Source organism: Nerophis lumbriciformis, linkage group LG21, assembly GCF_033978685.3.
Source record: "Nerophis lumbriciformis linkage group LG21, RoL_Nlum_v2.1, whole genome shotgun sequence".
Lineage (NCBI taxonomy): Eukaryota > Metazoa > Chordata > Actinopteri > Syngnathiformes > Syngnathidae > Nerophis > Nerophis lumbriciformis.
The window spans coordinates 40509844-40532500 of NC_084568.2; the positions used below are offsets into that span (position 1 = coordinate 40509844).

At 37.9% G+C, this 22657-nt stretch overlaps 1 protein-coding gene and 1 long non-coding RNA gene across 2 annotated transcripts in view; one reads left to right on the forward strand and one right to left on the reverse strand.

Annotated features, from left to right (window-relative positions):
- Nucleotides 1-22657, reverse strand: part of LOC133621440 (trafficking kinesin-binding protein 1-like) — a 69933-nt gene that overhangs the window by 21570 nt on the left and 25706 nt on the right. Inside the window, exons 12-15 of the mRNA XM_072915607.1 lie at nt 11218-11457; nt 10894-11153; nt 5635-5753; nt 5396-5573 (exon numbers count right to left, since the gene is read on the reverse strand). Coding sequence (XP_072771708.1) covers nt 5396-5573; nt 5635-5753; nt 10894-11153; nt 11218-11457 — 797 coding nt within the window. The remainder of the gene's footprint in view (nt 1-5395; nt 5574-5634; nt 5754-10893; nt 11154-11217; nt 11458-22657) is intronic.
- The window catches only part of LOC140679686 (uncharacterized), a 97050-nt gene that overhangs the window by 20425 nt on the left and 53968 nt on the right, over nt 1-22657 (forward strand). The gene's annotated exons all lie outside the window — the stretch shown is intronic.

Sequence of the window (22657 nt, forward strand, 5' to 3'; positions counted from 1 at the left end):
TGTAACAATAATAATGATAGTGTTTATTTTGTTATATTATATACTAGGGATGTAACAATAATTATGATAGTGTTTATTTTGTTATATTATATACTAGGGATGTAACAGTAATAAAGATAGTGTTTATTTTGTTATATTATATACTAGGGATGTAACAATAATAATGATAGTGTTTATTTTGTTATATTATATACTAAGGATGTAACAATAATAATGATAGTGTTTATTTTGTTATACTATATACTAGGAATGTAACAATAAAAATTATATAGAGCGTTTATTTTGTTATATTATATACTAGGGATGTAACAATAATAATGATAGTGTTTATTTTGTTATATTATATACTAAGGATGTAACAATAATAATGATAGTGTTTATTTTGTTATACTATATACTAGGAACGTAACAATAAAAATTAAATAGAGCGTTTATTTTGTTATATTATATACTAGGGATGTAACAATAATAATGATAGTGTTTATTTTGTTATATTATATACCAGGGATGTAACAACAATAATAATGATAGTGTTTATTTTGTTAAATTATATACTAGGGATGTAACAACAATAATAATGATAGTGTTTATTTTGTTATATTATATACTAGGGATGTAACATTAATCATGATAGTGTTTATTTTGTTATATTATATACTAGGGATGTAACAATAATAATGATAGTGTTTGTTTTGTTATATTATATACTAAGGATGTAACAATAATAATGATAGTGTTTATTTTGTTATATTATATACTAAGGATGTAACAATAATAATGATAGTGTTTATTTTGTTATACTATATACTAGGAATGTAACAATAAAAATTATATAGAGCGTTTATTTTGTTATATTATATACTAGGGATGTAACAACAATAATAATGATAGTGTTTATTTTGTTATATTATATACTAGGGATGTAACAATAATAATGACAGTGTTTATTTTGTTTTATTATATACCAGGGATGTAACAACAATAATAATGATAGTGTTTATTTTGTTAAACTATATACTAGGGATGTAACAATAATAATGATAGTGTTTATTTTGTTATATTATATACTAGGGATGTAACAATAATAATGACAGTGTTTATTTTGTTATATTATATACCAGGGATGTAACAACAATAATAATGATAGTGTTTATTTTGTTATATTATATACTAGGGATGTAACAGTAATAATGATAGTGTTTATTTTGTTATATTATATACCAGGGATGTAACAACAATAATAATGATAGTGTTTATTTTGTTAAATTATATACTAGGGATGTAACAATAATAATGATAGTGTTTATTTTGTTCAATTATATACTAGGTATGTAACAATAATAATGATAGTGTTTATTTTGTTATATTATATACTAGGGATGTAACAACAATAATAATGATAGTGTTTATTTTGTTATATTATATACTAGGGATGTAACAATAATAATGATAGTGTTTATTTTGTTATATTATATACTAAGGATGTAACAATAATAATGATAGTGTTTATTTTGTTATATTATATACTAGGGATGTAACAATAATAATGATAGTGTTTATTTTGTTATATTATATACTAGGGATGTAACAATAATAATGATAGTGTTTATTTTGTTATATTATATACTAGGAATGTAACAATAAAAATTATATAGAGCGTTTATTTTGTTATATTATATACTAGGGATGTAACAACAATAATAATGATAGTGTTTATTTTGTTAAATTATATACTAGGGATGTAACAATAATAATGATAGTGTTTATTTTGTTATTATATACTAGGGATGTAACAACAATAATAATGATAGTGTTTATTTTGTTATATTATATACCAGGGATGTAACAACAATAATAATGATAGCGTTTATTTTGTTAAATTATATACTAGGGATGTAACAATAATAATGATAGTGTTTATTTTGTTAAATTATATACTAGGGATGTAACAATAATAATGATAGTGTTTATTTTGTTATATTATATACTAGGGATGTAACAACAAAAATAATGATAGTGTTTATTTTGTTATATTATATACTAAGGATGTAACAATAATAATGATAGTGTTTATTTTGTTATATTATATACTAAGGATGTAACAATAATAATGATAGTGTTTATTTTGTTATACTATATACTAGGAATGTAACAATAAAAATTATATAGAGCGTTTATTTTGTTATATTATATACTAGGGATGTAACAATAATAATGATAGTGTTTATTTTGTTAAATTATATACTAGGGATGTAACAATAATAATGATAGTGTTTATTTTGTTATATTATATACTGGGGATGTAACAACAATAATAATGATAGTGTTTATTTTGTTATATTATATACTAGGGATGTAACAATAATAATGATAGTGTTTATTTTGTTATATTATATACTAGGGATGTAACAATAATAATGATAGTGTTTATTTTGTTATATTATATACTAGGGATGTAACAACAATAATGATAGTGTTTATTTTGTTATACTATATACTAGGAATGTAACAATAAAAATTATATAGAGCGTTTATTTTGTTATATTATATACTAGGGATGTAACAATAATAATGATAGTGTTTATTTTGTTAAATTATATACTAGGGATGTAACAATAATAATGATAGTGTTTATTTTGTTATATTATATACTAGGGATGTAACAACAATAATAATGATAGTGTTTATTTTGTTATATTATATACTAGGGATGTAACAATAATAATGATAGTGTTTATTTTGTTATATTATATACTAGGGATGTAACAATAATAATGATAGTGTTTATTTTGTTATATTATATACTAGGGATGTAACAGTAATAATGATAGTGTTTATTTTGTTATATTATATACCAGGGATGTAACAACAATAATAATGATAGTGTTTATTTTGTTATATTATATACTAGGGATGTAACAACAATAATAATGATAGTGTTTATTTTGTTTTATTATATACTAGGGATGTAACAATAATAATGATAGTGTTTATTTTGTTATACTATATACTAGGAATGTAACAATAAAAATTATATAGAGCGTTTATTTTGTTATATTATATACTAGGGATGTAACAACAATAATAATGATAGTGTTTATTTTGTTATATTATATACTAGGGATGTAACAATAATAATGATAGTGTTTATTTTGTTATATTATATACTAGGGATGTAACAATAATAATGATAGTGTTTATTTTGTTATACTATATACTAGGAATGTAACAATAAAAATTATATAGAGCGTTTATTTTGTTATATTATATACTAGGGATGTAACAATAATAATGATAGTGTTTATTTTGTTATATTATATACTAGGGATGTAACAACAATAATAATGATAGTGTTTATTTTGTTATATTATATACTATCAATCAATCAATCAATGTTTATTTATATAGCCCTAAATCACAAGTGTCTCAAAGGGCTATACTAGGGATGTAACAATAATAATGATAGTGTTTATTTTGTTAAATTATATACTAGGGATGTGACAATAATAATGATAGTGTTTATTTTGTTATATTATATACCAGGGATGTAACAACAATAATAATGATAGTGTTTATTTTGTTAAATTATATACTAGGGATGTAACAATAATAATGATAGTGTTTATTTTGTTATATTATATACTAGGGATGTAACAACAATAATAATGATAGTGTTTATTTTGTTATATTATATACTAGGGATGTAACAGTAATAAAGATAGTGTTTATTTTGTTATATTATATACCAGGGATGTAACAACAATAATAATGATAGTGTTTATTTTGTTAAATTATATACTAGGGATGTAACAATAATAATGATAGTGTTTATTTTGTTAAATTATATACTAGGGATGTAACAATAATAATGATAGTGTTTATTTTGTTATATTATATACTAGGGATGTAACAACAATAATAATGATAGTGTTTATTTTGTTATATTATATACTAGGGATGTAACAGTAATAATGATAGTGTTTATTTTGTTATATTATATACTAAGGATGTAACAATAATAATGATAGTGTTTATTTTGTTATACTATATACTAGGAATGTAACAATAAAAATTATATAGAGCGTTTATTTTGTTATATTATATACTAGGGATGTAACAATAATAATGATAGTGTTTATTTTGTTATATTATATACTAAGGATGTAACAATAATTATGATAGTGTTTATTTTGTTATACTATATACTAGGAATGTAACAATAAAAATTATATAGAGCGTTTATTTTGTTATATTATATACTAGGGATGTAACAATAATAATGATAGTGTTTATTTTGTTATATTATATACCAGGGATGTAACAACAATAATAATGATAGTGTTTATTTTGTTAAATTATACACTAGGGATGTAACAACAATAATAATGATAGTGTTTATTTTGTTATATTATATACTAGGGATGTAACAATAATAATGATAGTGTTTATTTTGTTATTATATATTTTGTTATTTTTTCTTTCCATGATGGCAGGTGAGGCAGAGCCTCACCTGCCATCATGGAAAGAAAAAAATGTAAAAATAATTTTTTTTAATTAAATTGTTATATGTATCCAGCGATTATACTATAAAGTTATTTTCCATTTAACTTCACCAGTTTTAGATTATTTTTATTTAAAATCGCTGAATTTTCACAATTGCCGTTCAAATACTGAGAAGAGACGGTGCGGTGATCAGCAGCCAGTTGAGGCACGTCACTGCGTTGTGCCTCACCATGGATTGTGCAATGACTCGGCTAACTGCTGGCCTGCTGTGCAGTGAGACCGTATTGCTATATGAACTATATTATACATTTCCATAGTTTAGTTAGCTGAGGTATATAATGTACAGTGTATTTTGTCAACAATTGTATGTGTGTAACGTATTTCTTGTGCTGAGCGATCATAAAACGGCTGCAAAAGACGCACTCTGTGAGGCTCGCAGTAATCCCGCCTCCTGGTGACGGGAGTGTTATACCAACTAAAGCCCACACTTAAACTTTCCACGTGCAAGATTGAATCTATTTAAAAAAGTTATTTCATAAGAAGCCAAAAAGTGCAAAAACAATAATGTTCGTGTTGGAGGAGTTGTGAATGACAGCAGGGCCATAACATTAGGTACACCTGCATACTGCAGGTGTACCTAATTCACAACTCCTCCAACACGAACATTATTGTTTTTGCACTTTTTGGCTTCTTATTAAATAACTTTTGTAACCTATTTTTATGGGCTTTCCTCTTTGTGATGTTAAGTTCCTGTTATGCGCTGTTATACAGTATATGCCTTGAGCTCTTATTTTGAAGGCGCTAAGAGCGGAAGTGATGACACGTTGAAGTGGAAAGAAGGTAAATACAGTTGCCATGAGATGTTTTGAGCAGGTGTGCACTTCACTCTTACCTAGTGCATCCGTGTTGCTAAGATGCGGTGAGGGAGATGGCGAGGTGGGAGAAGGCGGGACCATGTGGGCGGGCGGTAGGCTGCTGCTGGTGCAGGGCCCTGCTGGCGAGCAGGTGGGTAAGTTCTGGAAGTAGCGATCTGCTGCTTCTTCCTCCTCAAAGCTGCCCCATGAATACGCCTGCAACGTCAAACATCTTCATGTCATAGCGCTGGTCTTGCAGGTCTATGGACTCACACACCTGTTCTAGTTCCATTTCAAGGGGTCTGTAGCCTTTGGACACCACCCCTGGTCTGGCGTCCAGGATGACCCCGAGGTGCGGCTGGGCTAACTGCTGCCAGTGGTGCAGGGTGGCCGACCCTAGTGCACAGAGTGTGTATTCATTAGAAAAATACTTGATGACCCTAGTGCAGAGAGTGTGTATTCATTAGAAACATACTTGATGACCCTAGTGCAGAGAGTGTGTATTCATTAGAAACATACTTGATGACCCTAGTGCAGAGAGTGTGTATTCATTAGAAACATACTTGATGACCCTAGTGCAGAGAGTGTGTATTCATTAGAAACATACTTGATGACCCTAGTGCAGAGAGTGTGTATTCATTAGAAACATACTTGATGACCCTAGTGCAGAGAGTGTGTATTCATTAGAAGCATACTTGATGACTCTAGTGCAGAGAGTGTGTATTCATTAGAAACATACTTGATGACCCTAGTGCAGAGAGTGTGTATTCATTAGAAACATACTTGATGACCCTAGTGCAGAGAGTGTGTATTCATTAGAAACATACTTGATGACCCTAGTGCAGAGAGTGTGTATTCATTAGAAAAATACTTGATGACCCTAGTGCAGAGTGTGTATTCATTAGAAACATACTTGATGACCCTAGTGCAGAGTGTGTATTCATTAGAAGCATACTTGATGACCCTAGTGCAGAGAGTGTGTATTCATTAGAAACATACTTGATGACCCTAGTGCAGAGAGTGTGTATTCATTAGAAACATACTTGATGACCCTAGTGCAGAGAGTGTGTATTCATTAGAAACATACTTGATGACCCTAGTGCAGAGAGTGTGTATTCATTAGAAACATACTTGATGACCCTAGTGCAGAGAGTGTGTATTCATTAGAAACATACTTGATGACCCTAGTGCAGAGAGTGTGTATTCATTAGAAACATACTTGATGACCCTAGTGCAGAGAGTGTGTATTCATTAGAAACATACTTGATGACCCTAGTGCAGAGAGTGTGTATTCATTAGAAGCATACTTGATGACCCTAGTGCAGAGAGTGTGTATTCATTAGAAACATACTTGATGACCCTAGTGCAGAGAGTGTGTATTCATTAGAAACATACTTGATGACCCTAGTGCAGAGAGTGTGTATTCATTAGAAACATACTTGATGACCCTAGTGCAGAGAGTGTGTATTCATTAGAAACATACTTGATGACCCTAGTGCAGAGAGTGTGTATTCATTAGAAACATACTTGATGACCCTAGTGCAGAGAGTGTGTATTCATTAGAAGCATACTTGATGACTCTAGTGCAGAGAGTGTGTATTCATTAGAAACATACTTGATGACCCTAGTGCAGAGAGTGTGTATTCATTAGAAACATACTTGATGACCCTAGTGCAGAGAGTGTGTATTCATTAGAAACATACTTGATGACCCTAGTGCAGAGAGTGTGTATTCATTAGAAAAATACTTGATGACCCTAGTGCAGAGAGTGTGTATTCATTAGAAACATACTTGATGACCCTAGTGCAGAGAGTGTGTATTCATTAGAAGCATACTTGATGACCCTAGTGCAGAGAGTGTGTATTCATTAGAAACATACTTGATGACCCTAGTGCAGAGAGTGTGTATTCATTAGAAACATACTTGATGACCCTAGTGCAGAGAGTGTGTATTCATTAGAAACATACTTGATGACCCTAGTGCAGAGAGTGTGTATTCATTAGAAACATACTTGATGACCCTAGTGCAGAGAGTGTGTATTCATTAGAAACATACTTGATGACCCTAGTGCAGAGAGTGTGTATTCATTAGAAGCATACTTGATGACCCTAGTGCAGAGAGTGTGTATTCATTAGAAACATACTTGATGACCCTAGTGCAGAGAGTGTGTATTCATTAGAAACATACTTGATGACCCTAGTGCAGAGAGTGTGTATTCATTAGAAGCATACTTGATGACTCTAGTGCAGAGAGTGTATTCATTAGAAACATACATGATGACCCTAGTGCAGAGAGTGTGTATTCATTAGAAACATACTTGATGACCCTAGTGCAGAGTGTGTATTCATTAGAAACATACTTGATGACCCTAGTGCAGAGAGTGTGTATTCATTAGAAACATACTTGATGACCCTAGTGCAGAGAGTGTGTATTCATTAGAAGCATACTTGATGACCCTAGTGCAGAGAGTGTGTATTCATTAGAAACATACTCGATGACCCTAGTGCAGAGAGTGTGTATTCATTAGAAAAATACTTGATGACCCTAGTGCAGAGAGTGTGTATTCATTAGAAGCATACTTGATGACCCTAGTGCAGAGAGTGTGTATTCATTAGAAACATACTTGATGACCCCAGTGCAGAGAGTGTGTATTCATTAGAAACATACTTGATGACCCTAGTGCAGAGAGTGTGTATTCATTAGAAACATACTTGATGACCCTAGTGCAGAGAGTGTGTATTCATTAGAAACATACTTGATGACCCTAGTGCAGAGAGTGTGTATTCATTAGAAACATACTTGATGACCCTAGTGCAGAGAGTGTGTATTCATTAGAAAAATACTTGATGACCCTAGTGCAGAGAGTGTGTATTCATTAGAAACATACTCGATGACCCTAGTGCAGAGTGTGTATTCATTAGAAACATACTTGATGACCCTAGTGCAGAGAGTGTGTATTCATTAGAAGCATACTTGATGACCCTAGTGCAGAGAGTGTGTATTCATTAGAAGCATACTTGATGACTCTAGTGCAGAGAGTGTGTATTCATTAGAAACATACTTGATGACCCTAGTGCAGAGAGTGTGTATTCATTAGAAACATACTTGATGACCCTAGTGCAGAGAGTGTGTATTCATTAGAAACATACTTGATGACCCTAGTGCAGAGAGTGTGTATTCATTAGAAACATACTTGATGACCCTAGTGCAGAGAGTGTGTATTCATTAGAAACATACTTGATGACCCTAGTGCAGAGAGTGTGTATTCATTAGAAACATACTTGATGACCCTAGTGCAGAGAGTGTGTATTCATTAGAAGCATACTTGATGACCCTAGTGCAGAGAGTGTGTATTCATTAGAAACATACTTGATGACCCTAGTGCAGAGAGTGTGTATTCATTAGAAACATACTTGATGACCCTCTGATTTGATTAATCCGATCCAAACGTTTAATTGTTTGTACTATATATTTGGTAATAATGGGTGGTACTGTTCTTCACACTGTATATTTTAAGTTAAGTAGCAATGATTGTCACACACACTATAGGTGTGGCGAAATTATCCACTGCATTTGACCCATCACCCTTGATCACCCCCTGGGAGGTGTGGGGAGCAGTAAGCAGCAGCGGTGGCCGCACCCGTATATACAGTCAATATACAGTATGTACATATTAGGTACTATACAGGTAAAAGCCAGTAAATTAGAATATTTTGAAAAACTTGATTTATTTCAGTAATTGCATTCAAAAGGTGTAACTTGTACATTATATTTATTCATTGCACACAGACTGATGCATTCAAATGTTTATTTCATTTAATTTTGATGATTTGAAGTGGCAACAAATGAAAATCCAAAATTCCGTGTGTCACAAAATTAGAATATTGTGTAAGGCTAATACAAAAAAGGGATTTTTAGAAATGTTGGCCAACTGAAAAGTATGAAAATGAAAAATATGAGCATGTACAATACTCAATACTTGGTTGGAGCTCCTTTTGCCTCAATTACTGCGTTAATGCGGCGTGGCATGGAGTCGATGAGTTTCTGGCACTGCTCAGGTGTTATGAGAGCCCAGGTTGCTCTGATAGTGGCCTTCAACTCTTCTGCGTTTTTGGGTCTGGCATTCTGCATCTTCCTTTTCACAATACCCCACAGATTTTCTATGGGGCTAAGGTCAGGGGAGTTGGCGGGCCAATTTAGAACAGAAATACCATGGTCCGTAAACCAGGCACGGGTAGATTTTGCGCTGTGTGCAGGCGCCAAGTCCTGTTGGAACTTGAAATCTCCATCTCCATAGAGCAGGTCAGCAGCAGGAAGCATGAAGTGCTCTAAAACTTGCTGGTAGACGGCTGCGTTGACCCTGGATCTCAGGAAACAGAGTGGACCGACACCAGCAGATGACATGGCACCCCAAACCATCACTGATGGTGGAAACTTTACACTAGACTTCAGGCAACGTGGATCCTGTGCCTCTCCTGTCTTCCCCCAGACTCTGGGACCTCGATTTCCAAAGGAAATGCAAAATTTGCATGGTTGGGTGATGGTTTGGGGTGCCATGTCATCTGCTGGTGTCGGTCCACTCTGTTTCCTGAGATCCAGGGTCAACGCAGCCGTCTACCAGCAAGTTTTAGAGCACTTCATGCTTCCTGCTGCTGACCTGCTCTATGGAGATGGAGATTTCAAGTTCCAACAGGACTTGGCGCCTGCACACAGCGCAAAATCTACCCGTGCCTGGTTTACGGACCATGGTATTTCTGTTCTAAATTGGCCCGCCAACTCCCCTGACCTTAGCCCCATAGAAAATCTGTGGGGTATTGTGAAAAGGAAGATGCAGAATGCCAGACCCAAAAACGCAGAAGAGTTGAAGGCCACTATCAGAGCAACCTGGGCTCTCATAACACCTGAGCAGTGCCAGAAACTCATCGACTCCATGCCACGCCGCATTAACGCAGTAATTGAGGCAAAAGGAGCTCCAACCAAGTATTGAGTATTGTACATGCTCATATTTTTCATTTTCATACTTTTCAGTTGGCCAACATTTCTAAAAATCCCTTTTTTGTATTAGCCTTAAGTAATATTCTAATTTTGTGACACACGGAATTTTGGATTTTCATTTGTTGCCACTTCAAATCATCAAAATTAAATGAAATAAACATTTGAATGCATCAGTCTGTGTGCAATGAATAAATATAATGTACAAGTTACACCTTTTGAATGCAATTACTGAAATAAATCAAGTTTTTCAAAATATTCTAATTTACTGGCTTTTACCTGTACATGTGCATATTAGGTAGTATACATGTACATATTAGGTACTATACATGTGCATAGTAGGTACTATATATGTGCATAATAAGTCTTATACATGTGCTTATTAGGTACTATACTTGTGAATATTAGGCACTATACATGTGCATAATAGGTACTATATATGTGCATAATAAGTCCTTGCTGGCATTCACCCAGGTGGACTCTCCTCATGTAGCAGCTTCTCTTGCTCCTCTTTGGCCCCGCCCCCTCCACAATGCTACCTCACCTTCAAGTGGCTTGACAATCTGGAGTTTGTCAGGCAGGTAGGGCCCCCTGGAGGCCCACAGGTGCAGGTTTCCCAGGGACATGATGCTTTCAGAGGGGGTGACCACAGCCCCCAGGGGGTCTGGGTGGCCGCCTCGCTTGCGCTCCCTCTCCTCGTCAAAGTATCGCCTCTCGCTCAGGTTGTTCTGCCGGCGTAGAGACAAGCGGCGCAGGGCCACACGCAAGTCCTGGGCCCCGCTCTTCCCTTCACCCTCTGCGCTCCTGACAAACAGCCAGGATTTAGTTGCAGTTTTTCCCCCCCGGGAACCCCCGACTTTGTCCTCACCTCTCCGCCTCCATGAGGATGCTCTGCACGCGGTTGTCAAGAGGGACGCTGTCCCCGCCGAGGTCCCCCGCACACACGCCAGAGCGGGGACTGGTGAGCCCGCTGGACTGCGGCGACGTGCACGAGGAGGACAAGGACCGGTTGGAGCCCGGGATGTTGGTGCCGGTCGGGGTCAGAGAGCGCTGGCGCACCGTCTGGTTGACGTTCTTCACCGTCTGGAAAACGCGCCGGCGATGGACTCTGGAGATGACAAACCACAAATATGAATGGAACTGATGAAGTCCTTTATTGGATGAAGAGTCCTTTCTTGAATCTGTGTTTCTCGCCTTCTTTATCAAACCATTGCACTCACAACTTGATTTGGCCCCAGGGTGGCTATTCAGCATCGTATTAAGCAAAGAAAGATGGATTCTTTGTGCAAACTAGTTTGTTCCGCACCATAAGCAAGACAGTATTGTCATGTCTGTGTAATCATGTTTTGTTTTAAGTCATGTTTTGTTTAGTTTCTGGCTTTTCACTCCCTTGTCTTGTTTGCATGATTACCCATTAGTTTCACCTGTTCCACGTTTGGACTCATTGTGCACTCTTGTTTGTCACCATAGCAACCATTAGTTTTCACCTGTCACGTCACGCACCTGTTTCACGTTTTGAGTCACGCACCTGTTTTCGTTAATCATGTCTGTTATTTAAGCTTTTCATTTTCTGTTGTTCGTCCTGACGACCTCTCCACATTTATGCTTATGTACTCTCTTCATCCTCTAAGATCCTGCTTCATGTCCCTTGTCAAAGTAAGTTTTTGTTCCATGTTTATAGTCTTTTTGTTTGTCATAGTTTGTTCTCCGCCACTGTGCGTGCTTTTCATTTGTACTTTTTTGCTATAGTCTTTTGGTTTCATAGTTTATTCTCCGCCACTGTGCGCGCTTTCATTTATTCCTTTTTTTGATAATAATAAATAAATCATGTACCTTCATTCCCGTCTCGCCCGAGCCAACTTTCCGTTGCATCCCGGAAAAGCACACACCCCGGACCAAGTCTTGACAAGTATATTATATTTTTTGGATGAAATAGCAAAATGTGAAGTGAATTATATTTATATAGTGCTTTTCTCTAGTGACTCAAAGCGCTTTACATAGTGAAAGCCAATATCTAAGTTACATTTAAAGCAGTGTGGGTGGCACTGGGAGCAGGTGGGTAAAGTGTCTTGCCCAAGGACACAACGGCAGTGACTAGGATGGCAGAAGCGGGGATCGAACCTGGAACCCTCAAGTTGCTGGCACGGCCGCTCTACCAACCGAGCTATACCGTGACCAGTCTAAGACTAGGTGTGACCAGTCTAAGACTAGATGTGACCAATCTGAGTCTAAGACAAAATGTGACCAGTCTAAAACTAGGTGTGATCAGTCTAAGTCAAGACTGGATGTGATCAGTCTAAGTCAAGACTAGATGTGACCAATCTAAGTCTAAGACTAGATGTGACCAATCTAAGTCTAAGACTACATGTGACCAATCTAAGTGTAAGACTAGATGTGACCAGTCTAAGACTAGGGGTGGCCAATCTAAGTCTAAGACTAAAAGTGACCAGTCTAAGATGTGACCAATCTAAGTCTAAGACTAGATGTGACCAATCTAAGTCTAAGACTAGATGTGACCAATCTAAATCTAAGACTACATGTGACCAATCTAAGTGTAAGACTAGATGTGACCAGTCTAAGACTAGGTGTGGCCAATCTAAGTCTAAGACTAAAAGTGACCAGTCTAAGATGTGACCAATCTAAGTCTAAGACTAGATGTGACCAATCTAAGTCTAAGACTAGATGTGACCAATCTAAGTCCAATACTACATGTGACCAATCTAAGTGTAAGACTAGATGTGACCAGTCTAAGACTAGGTGTGGCCAATCTAAGTCTAAGACTAAAAGTGACCAGTCTAAGTCATAGTGAAAGCCAATATCTAAGTTACATTTAAAGCAGTGTGGGTGGCACTGGGAGCAGGTGGGTAAAGTGTCTTGCCCAAGGACACAACGGCAGTAACTAGGATGGCGGATGCGGGGATCGAACCTGCAACCCTCAAGTTGCTGGCACGGCCGCTATACCGCCCCAAATCATGCATACGGAGAGCCAGGGGCCACATTAGGCTCCAGTTAATGGTGGGGAGGTGATCAAGGGTGATGGGTCAAATGCAGAGAATCATTTCGCCACACCTAGTGTGTGTGTGTGTGTGTGTGTGTGTGTGTGTGTGTGTGTGTGTGTGTGTGTGTGTGTGTGTGTGTGTGTGTGTGTGTGTGTGTGTGAGAGACAATCATTGCTACTTTAACTTGAACTTTCCATCCATCCATCCATCTTCTTCCGCTTATCCGAGGTCGGGTCGCGGGGGCAGCAGCCTAAGCAGGGATTCCCAGACTTCCCTCTCCCCAGCCACTTCGTCCAGCTCTTCCCGGGGGATGCCGAGGCGTTCCCAGGCCAGCCGGGAGACATAGTCTTCCCAACGTGTCCTGGGTCTTCCCCGTGGCCTCCTACCGGTCGGACGTGCCCTAAACACCTCCCGAGGGAGGCGATCGGGTGGCATCCTGACCAGATGCCCGAACCACCTCATCTGGCTCCTCTCGATGTGGAGGAGCAGCGGCTTTACTTTGAGCTCCCCCCGGATGGCAGAGCTTCTCACCCTATCTCTAAGGGAGAGCCCCGCCACCCGGCGGAGGAAACTCATTTCAGCCGCTTGTACCCGTGATCTTGTCCTTTCGGTCATGACCCAAAGCTCATGACCATAGGTGAGGAAGGGAACGAAGATCGACCGGTAAATTGAGAGCTTTGCCTTCCGGCTCAGCTCCTTCTTCACCACAACGGATCGATACAGCGTCCACATTACTGAAGATGCCGCACCGATCCGCCTGTCGATCTCACGATCCACTCTTCCCTCACTCGTGAACAAGACTCCGAGGTACTTGAACTCCTCCACTTGGGGCAAGATCTCCTCCCCAACCCGGAGATGGCACTCCACCCTTTTCCGGGCGAGAACCATGGAGGTGCTGATTCTCATCCCAGTCGCTTCACACTCGGCTGCGAACCGATCCAGCGAGAGCTGAAGATCCTGGCCAGATGAAGCCATCAGGACCACATCATCTGCAAAAAGCAGAGACCTAATCCTGCAGCCACCAAACCGGATCCCCTCAACGCCTTGACTGCGCCTAGAAATTCTGTCCATAAAAGTTATGAACAGAATGGGTGACAAAGGGCAGCCTTGGCGGAGTCCAACCCTCACTGGAAACGTGTCCGACTTACTACCGGCAATGCGGACTAAGCTCTGGCACTGATCATACAGGGAGCGGACTGCCACAATCAGACAGTCCGATACCCCATACTCTCTGAGCACTCCCCACAGGACTTCCCAAGGGACACGGTCGAATGCCTTCTCCAAGTCCACAAAGCACATGTAGACTGGTTGGGCAAACTCCCATGCACCCTCGAGGACCCTGCCGAGAGTATAGAGCTGGTCCACAGTTCCACGACCAGGACGAAAACCACACTGTTCCTCCTGAATCCGAGGTTCGACTATCCGGCGTAGCCTCCTCTCCAGTACACCTGAATAGACCTTACCGGGAAGGCTGAGGAGTGTGATCCCACGATAGTTAGAACACACCCTCCGGTTCCCCTTCTTAAAGAGAGGAACCACCACCCCGGTCTGCCAATCCAGAGGTACCGCCCCCGATGTCCACGCGATGCTGCAGAGTCTTGTCAACCAAGACAGCCCCATAGCATCCAGAGCCTTAAGGAACTCCGGGCGGATCTCATCCATCCCCGGGGCCTTGCCACCGAGGAGCTTTTTAACTACCTCAGCAACCTCAGCCCCAGAAATAGAAGAGCCCACCACAGATTCCCCAGGCACTGCTTCCTCATAGGAAGACGTGTTGGTGGGATTGAGGAGGTCTTCGAAGTATTCTCTCCACCGATCCACAACATCCACAGTCGAGGTCAGCAGAACACCATCCTCACCATACACGGTGTTGATAGTGCACTGCTTCCCCTTCCTGAGGCGGCGGATGATGGTGCAGAATCGCTTCAAAGCCGTCCGGAAGTCGTAACTTGAACTTTTTAACTTTAAAACCAGGGATGTTCCCAACAGGATTTTATGCTGCACATTTCCCGTACCCATCGTCCATGAGTGAGATGGCTGGATCACAGGTATTGATTCATTGTTGTGAGGGCCACACCTTATTTCAACTACTTCCTTATTCACGTCCAATTGTTTGATCAAGCCAAAGCAAATATCTACTTCCCCTTCTTCACAGTCCACACACTTTGTAAACATCAACAAAACAACAAAAAATGATCACTCCATATGGATCATATACTGATACTACCTTTGGTATAGACACCAATGTATGGATGGAAGCGCCTTCGTGGACTGACGGTGACAATGTTGTAGTTGTTATATTATCCTCTCCCTAACATTTCCTGTTAACAACTGCTTACTTCCTGCTCCCATCTACACTTCTTGAACTTTACTAAGCGCTTATTTCTTCTCTTGTTTCAAGCTAGCTTAGCGGTTAGCATGCCTGCTCCTGGTTTGCCCTCGGTGTGTAACATGTTTAGCCTTGTCCTCCAGTGATAACATTACCTACCATTCTACGAAATGCAGTTTATTTGTAGTAATGGAGGTGATTATTATTAACACTGTGTATGGATACCAAAGGTGGGTAGTAACGCGCTACATTTACTCCGTTACATCTACTTGAGTAACTTTTGGGATAAATTGTACTTCTAAGAGTAGTTTTAATGCAACATACTTTTACTTTTACTTGAGTATATTTATAGAGAAGAAACGCTACTTTTACTCCGCTACTTTTATCTACATTCAGCTCGCTACTCGCTACTAATTTTGATCGATCTGTTAATGCACGCTTTGTTTGTTTTGGTCTGTCAGACAGACCTTCATAGTGCCTGCGTTTCAACAAATACAGTCACTGGTGACGTTCACTCCGTTCCACCAATCAGATGCAGTCACTGGTGACGTTGGACCAATCAAACAGAGCCAGGGGTCACATGACCTGATAAGTTGAAAAACTTATTGGGGTGTTACCATTTAGTGGTCAATTGTACGGAATATGTACTGTACTGTGCAATCTACTAATAAAAGTTTGAATCAATCAATCAAAAGCGTGAAGGAATAAAGACCCTTTTTTATTTCAACCGTACATCCCGTCAAAAGCCTAAAGACTGACTGCACAGTTCCTGTCTTCACAATAAAAGTGCCGCTCCATCGCGCCTGCGCTTTCAAAATAAGAGTCTCCGAAAGCCAGCGCAAACAAGCTAGCAAGCGACGGAGTTTGCCGCCAATGTATTTCTTGTAATGTGTATAAAAACGAATATGGAAGCTGGACAAATAAGAAGCCAAAAACCAACCACTTTCAGGTGGTATTAGACAGAAAGGAGGAACTTTTTTTCTCCTCCATTTGAAAACGTGGACGTTATCATCACTACTGTCTGATTACAATCAATGCAAGTCATCAGAATCAGGTAATACACCAACTTATATTCTTGTCTTCATAAAAGAAAGGAATCTATATGTGTTAAACATGCATGTATATTCATTAAAACACCTTTAACATGTAAACAAAAACGGCAAAATAAATAAATATAAATTATATACTGTATATATCAATGTATGTATATATATGTGTGTATATATATATATATATATATATATATATATATATATATATGTGTGTGTGTGTGTATATGTTACTCATCATTTACTCAGTACTTGAGTAGTTTTTTCACAACATACTTTTTACTTTTACTCAAGTAAATATTTGGGTGACTACTCCTTACTTTTACTTGAGTAATAAATCTCTAAAGTAACAGTACTCTTACTTGAGTACAATTTCTGGCTACTCTACCCACCTCTGATGGATACACATAATTAGCTGCTAGCCGCATGTCAGCGGGGGTACTAAAAATAAATAGTGTCATATATATATATATATATATATATATATATATATATATATATATATATATATATATACAGTATATATATATATATATATGTATATATATATATATATATATACATATACATATATGTATATATATATATATACATATATGTATATATATATAAATATATATGTATATATATATATATGTATATATATATATATATATTATTGTTTATGTATATATATATTGTGGTAGTCGGGGGACGGTGTGGCGCGGTTGGGAAAGTGGCCGTGCCAGCAACCTGAGGTTTCCTGGTTCGATCCCCACCTTCTACCAACCTCGTTACGTCTGTTGTGTCCTTGAGCAAGACACTTCACCCTTGCTCCTGATGGGTGGTGGTTAGGGCCTTGCATGGCAGCTCCCGCCATCAGTGTGTGAATGTGTGTGTGAATGGGTGAATGTGGAAATAGTGTTAAAGCGCTTTGAGTACCTTGAAGGTAGAAAAGCGCTACACAAGTATAACACGTTTACCATTGAGTCATTTTTGTGTTATTTAAGTTTCTGCAGTCCTGCATATATTATTAAGTTAAATTATTTGTTGCTTGATGAATGCTTGGGCCTACTGCGCTAATGCACTTTAGTGTTGGTCATTTGGTCGTTGTGGTGGTGTTTGATGAATACTTGGGCCTGTTGTGCTGCTGTACTTTAGTTTTATGTCATTGTGGTTGTGGTGGCCATGTTTGTATTTCTCTAGTACTGCATGTATTAAGTTAAATTATTCGTTTTTTGAATTGCCATGGAAATATGTTTTGATGTATTGCAAGTGAATTTATTGAATTAGAAAGTCATTGACATTGTGAGGAGAGCATATAGCATATAGATCATACAACATAGAGCATATCGGGCGCACAGGTGAAGTTGACTGGACAAATGTGGGGTTGACAGACTGGCGGTGAAAACACTGGAGCTTAGTTTTTTGTTTATAGCTTTGTATGTAGTTCAAGTTGTTTTTGTTCACCTTGGATGGACCGATGGAAAGAAGATCTTTTTGCAAATAAAGCTAATTTTTGAGAGACTTAAGTTGGAGTCGGACGTGCGTTTGAAAGTGCATCACCTGTCCTGGCTCAGCTCACTTGGAAAGGCAGATACATACAGGTAAAAGCCAGTAAATTAGAATATTTTGAAAAACTTGATTTATTTCAGTAATTGTATTCAAAAGGTGTAACTTGTACATTATATTTATTCATTGCACACAGACTGATGCATTCAAATGTTTATTTCATTTAATTTTGATGATTTGAAGTGGCAACAAATGAAAATCCAAAATTCCGTGTGTCACAAAATTAGAATATTGTGTAAGGGTTAAATTTGGAAGACACCTGGTGCCACAAACTAATCAGCTGATTAACTCAAAACACCTGCAAAGGGCTTTAAATGGTCTCTCAGTCCAGTTCTGAAGCCTACACAAACATGGGGAAGACTTCAGATTTGACAGCTGTCCAAAAGGCAACCATCGACACATTGCACAAGGAGGGAAAGACACAAAAGGTTATTGCTGAAGAGGCTGGCTGTTCTCAGAGCTCTGTGTCCAAACACATTAATGGAGAGGCAAAGGGAAGGAAAAACTGTGGTCAGAAAAAGTGTACAAGCGATAGGGATCACCGCGCCCTGGTCAAGATTGTGAAAAAAAAACCATTCAAAAATGTGGAGGAGATTCAGAAGGAGTGGACAGCTGCTGGAGTCAGTGCTTCAAGATCCACCACCAAGAGACGCTTGAAAGACATGGGTTTCAACTGCCGCATACCTCGTGTCAAGCCACTGTTGACCAAGAAACAGCGCGCAAAGCGTCTCACCTGGGCTAAGGAAAAAAAGAGCTGGACTGCTGCTGAGTGGTCCAAAGTCATGTTTTCTGACGAAAGCAAATTTTGCATTTCCTTTGGAAATCGAGGTCCCAGAGTCTGGAGGAAGACAGGAGAGGCACAGGATCCACGTTGCCTGACGTCTAGTGTAAAGTTTCCACCATCAGTGATGGTTTGGGGTGCCATGTCATCTGCTGGTGTCGGTCCACTCTGTTTCCTGAGATCCAGGGTCAACGCAGCCGTCTACCAGCAAGTTTTAGAGCACTTCATGCTTCCTGCTGCTGACCTGCTCTATGGAGATGGAGATTTCAAGTTCCAACAGGACTTGGCGCCTGCACACAGCGCAAAATCTACCCGTGCCTGGTTTACGGACCATGGTATTTCTGTTCTAAATTGGCCCGCCAACTCCCCTGACCTTAGCCCCATAGAAAATCTGTGGGGTATTGTGAAAAGGAAGATGCAGAATGCCAGACCCAAAAACGCAGAAGAGTTGAAGGCCACCATCAGAGCAACCTGGGCTCTCATAACACCTGAGCAGTGCCAGAAACTCATCGACTCCATGCCACGCCGCATTAACGCAGTAAATGAGGCAAAAGGAGCTCCAACCAAGTATTGAGTATTGTACATGCTCATATTTTTCATTTTCATACTTTTCAGTTGGCCAACATTTCTAAAAATCCCTTTTTTGTATTAGCCTTAAGTAATATTCTAATTTTGTGACACACGGAATTTTGGATTTTCATTTGTTGCCACTTCAAATCATCAAAATTAAATGAAATAAACATTTGAATGCATCAGTCTGTGTGCAATGAATAAATATAATGTACAAGTTACACCTTTTGAATGCAATTACTGAAATAAATCAAGTTTTTCAAAATATTCTAATTTACTGGCTTTTACCTGTATATAAATCACCAAAAATGATTCCCGGGCGCGGCACTGCTGCTGCTCACTGCTCCCCTCACCTCCCAGGGGGTGATCAAGGGGATGGGTCGAATGCAGAGGACACATTTCACCATACCTAGTGTGTGTGTGTGACAATCATTGCTACTTTAACTTAACTTAAATGTGTGTGTGTGTGTGTGTGTATATATATATATATATATATATATTAGAGATGCGCGGTTTGCGGACACAACCGCGGAGTCCGCGGATAAACCGCGGGTCGGGCGGGTAAAAATAGATTTTAAATAGATGCGGGCGGGTTGCGGTTGAACCAATTTGGAAATATATATACATAGATAAATGTTGTTACCCACATGCGAAAAACGAGCAGCACTCTTTGAAACAGTCAATTTTTCATCAGGCACCGCGTCCCAGCAACAAGTGGCGCAAGTTTAGCGCTCCTTCAGCGCAGCAGGGCGCATTTTAGAGGCCAGGCGCTCTCGCATGAATCCTGGCACTGTAGATGCCATTTTATTCCTGCACAGTGCTAACAAAAAAAAAAGTAAGTAGACATACGGTTGGATATGTTAAAGGAATTAGTCTACGTTACCTATAGGCTATACCAAATAAGCCCATGTCTAACCTATATTGAGTTTGGTCAGCTAAATAATTTTGATGGTTACATGTTGTTTGGGCGCACTACAATGCAAAGGAATTAAGGCAATTGCGTTGTTTATTGTGGGTTTTTTCTATTGGAGATTTACTACTATGTGTTAATAATTATTTGGCCTCGCTTTCAAGTGAAGCGCATTTCCGATTGGCGACAATGTAAGGATATTTAGCCTGCTTTGTTTGTCGCGACCGTCTATTTTCATTATAATTCAAGTTTGATGATAAAGTGCAGTCTGATGGGTTTGATTTCCCCCCTTCAGCTATTTGCCTTGGCCAATAAGTTGCAGGTCATTTATTATTATTATTTATTTAATTTATTTTAGTTTAAATAGATATGACATACATATGTTATTGTATAATTTAAGTTTATGTGCGTGATTGACAGCCTAAGGCTTATGAGGCACATTATTTTTTTTTTTTTTTATTTCAACTTAAAAAGGTATGAGCCTATGCCTATGCCTACAACATAGGCTATGTGTTTATCTTTATTTTCCTGCCTGTCGTTGACAATGGAGATTGTCTGATATTTTGTCATGGCTGCAGATCAATCAATAAAGGTTCATCTTTGTCGCGAAATTGTTCACTGCTTCACTGTGCACCCCGCCCTCGTCCCTATTTGAGCATTATAACGTTAACAAGTTAATATTCATTGAAATAAATTCAGAACATTTTTTTTACCTAACGAAAATATAGGCCTAGTCTTTCTAAAACATTTTTTTAACTTCTTAAAAGCCTCGTTCTGCTTGCTGCAACTGCGCACACAAAGTTTGAGGAACGCACTATCTGAGGGCATTGGCAACAATAGTCAACACTTTCTTAATGGAAATGACAATAATATTATAATAATGATAAATAATATTATCACGCATTAATATCTCTTAGCCACTAATGCGTGGCCAAGAGATATTAATGCGTGGCACGCATTGAATGTCTCTGCTAAATTGGATCAGTCTCCTTTCTTTAACAGGCAAAAGCTTTATAACCTCACTAATGCCCTGCATCGTCTATATTAGATATATAACAACGGGCGGGTGTGGGCGGGTGTGGTTTTGATAAAATGTTGGTTCGGGTGGATGGCGGATGGTTGACGACTTTTGTGATGCGGTTGCGGATGAAATAATTGCCTATCCGCGCATCTCTAATATATATATATATATATATATATATATATATATACATAAATAAATACATATATATATATATCACAAAAACTTGTCCTCTTCCTTCTTAATCTTCTACACACAATCATTCGGTGCAGAAAATGTTGACTTTGATTGCACAAAATCCTTGAAATTGCCACAAAAATGTGCCAGCAGTGAGATGGAGTGGAGTTGAAGCCATGTTTACTTCCGTAAACACTGCGTGACGTCGTGTCCGCAGGCGAGTCGGATTGCATTCACATTAGTAATCCCTTTTTTTTGTAACGTGAATGGCCGCTAAAAAAGATTGGTTTTGACAAAAAATCCGAACTGGACATTGGACCCTGCAGTGTGAACGTTGTCGTGTTGTTGTTGTTGGGAAATGCATACACCTTATACTGTTGTTTACAATGTTGTTGTTGTTGTGAAATGCATACACCTTATACTGTTGTTTACAATGTTGTTGTTGTTGTTGTGAAATGCATACACCTTATACTGTTGTTTACAATGTTGTTGTTGTTGTGAAATGCATACACCTTATACTGTTGTTTACAATGTTGTTGTTGTTGTGAAATGCATACACCTTATACTGTTGTTTACAATGTTGTTGTTGTTGTGAAATGCATACACGTTATACTGTTGTTTACAATGTTGTTGTTGTTGTGAAATGCATACACCTTATACTGTTGTTTACAATGTTGTTGTTGTGAAATGCATACACATTATACTGTTGTTTACAATGTTGTTTACAATGTTGTTATTGTTGTGAAATGCATACACCTTATACTGTTGTTTACAATGTTGTTGTTAAATGCATACACGTTATACTGTTGTTTACAATGTTGTTGTTGTTGTGAAAGGCATACACCTTATACTATTCTTTACAATGTTGTTATTGTTGTGAAATGCATACACCTTATACTGTTGTTTACAATGTTGTTGTTG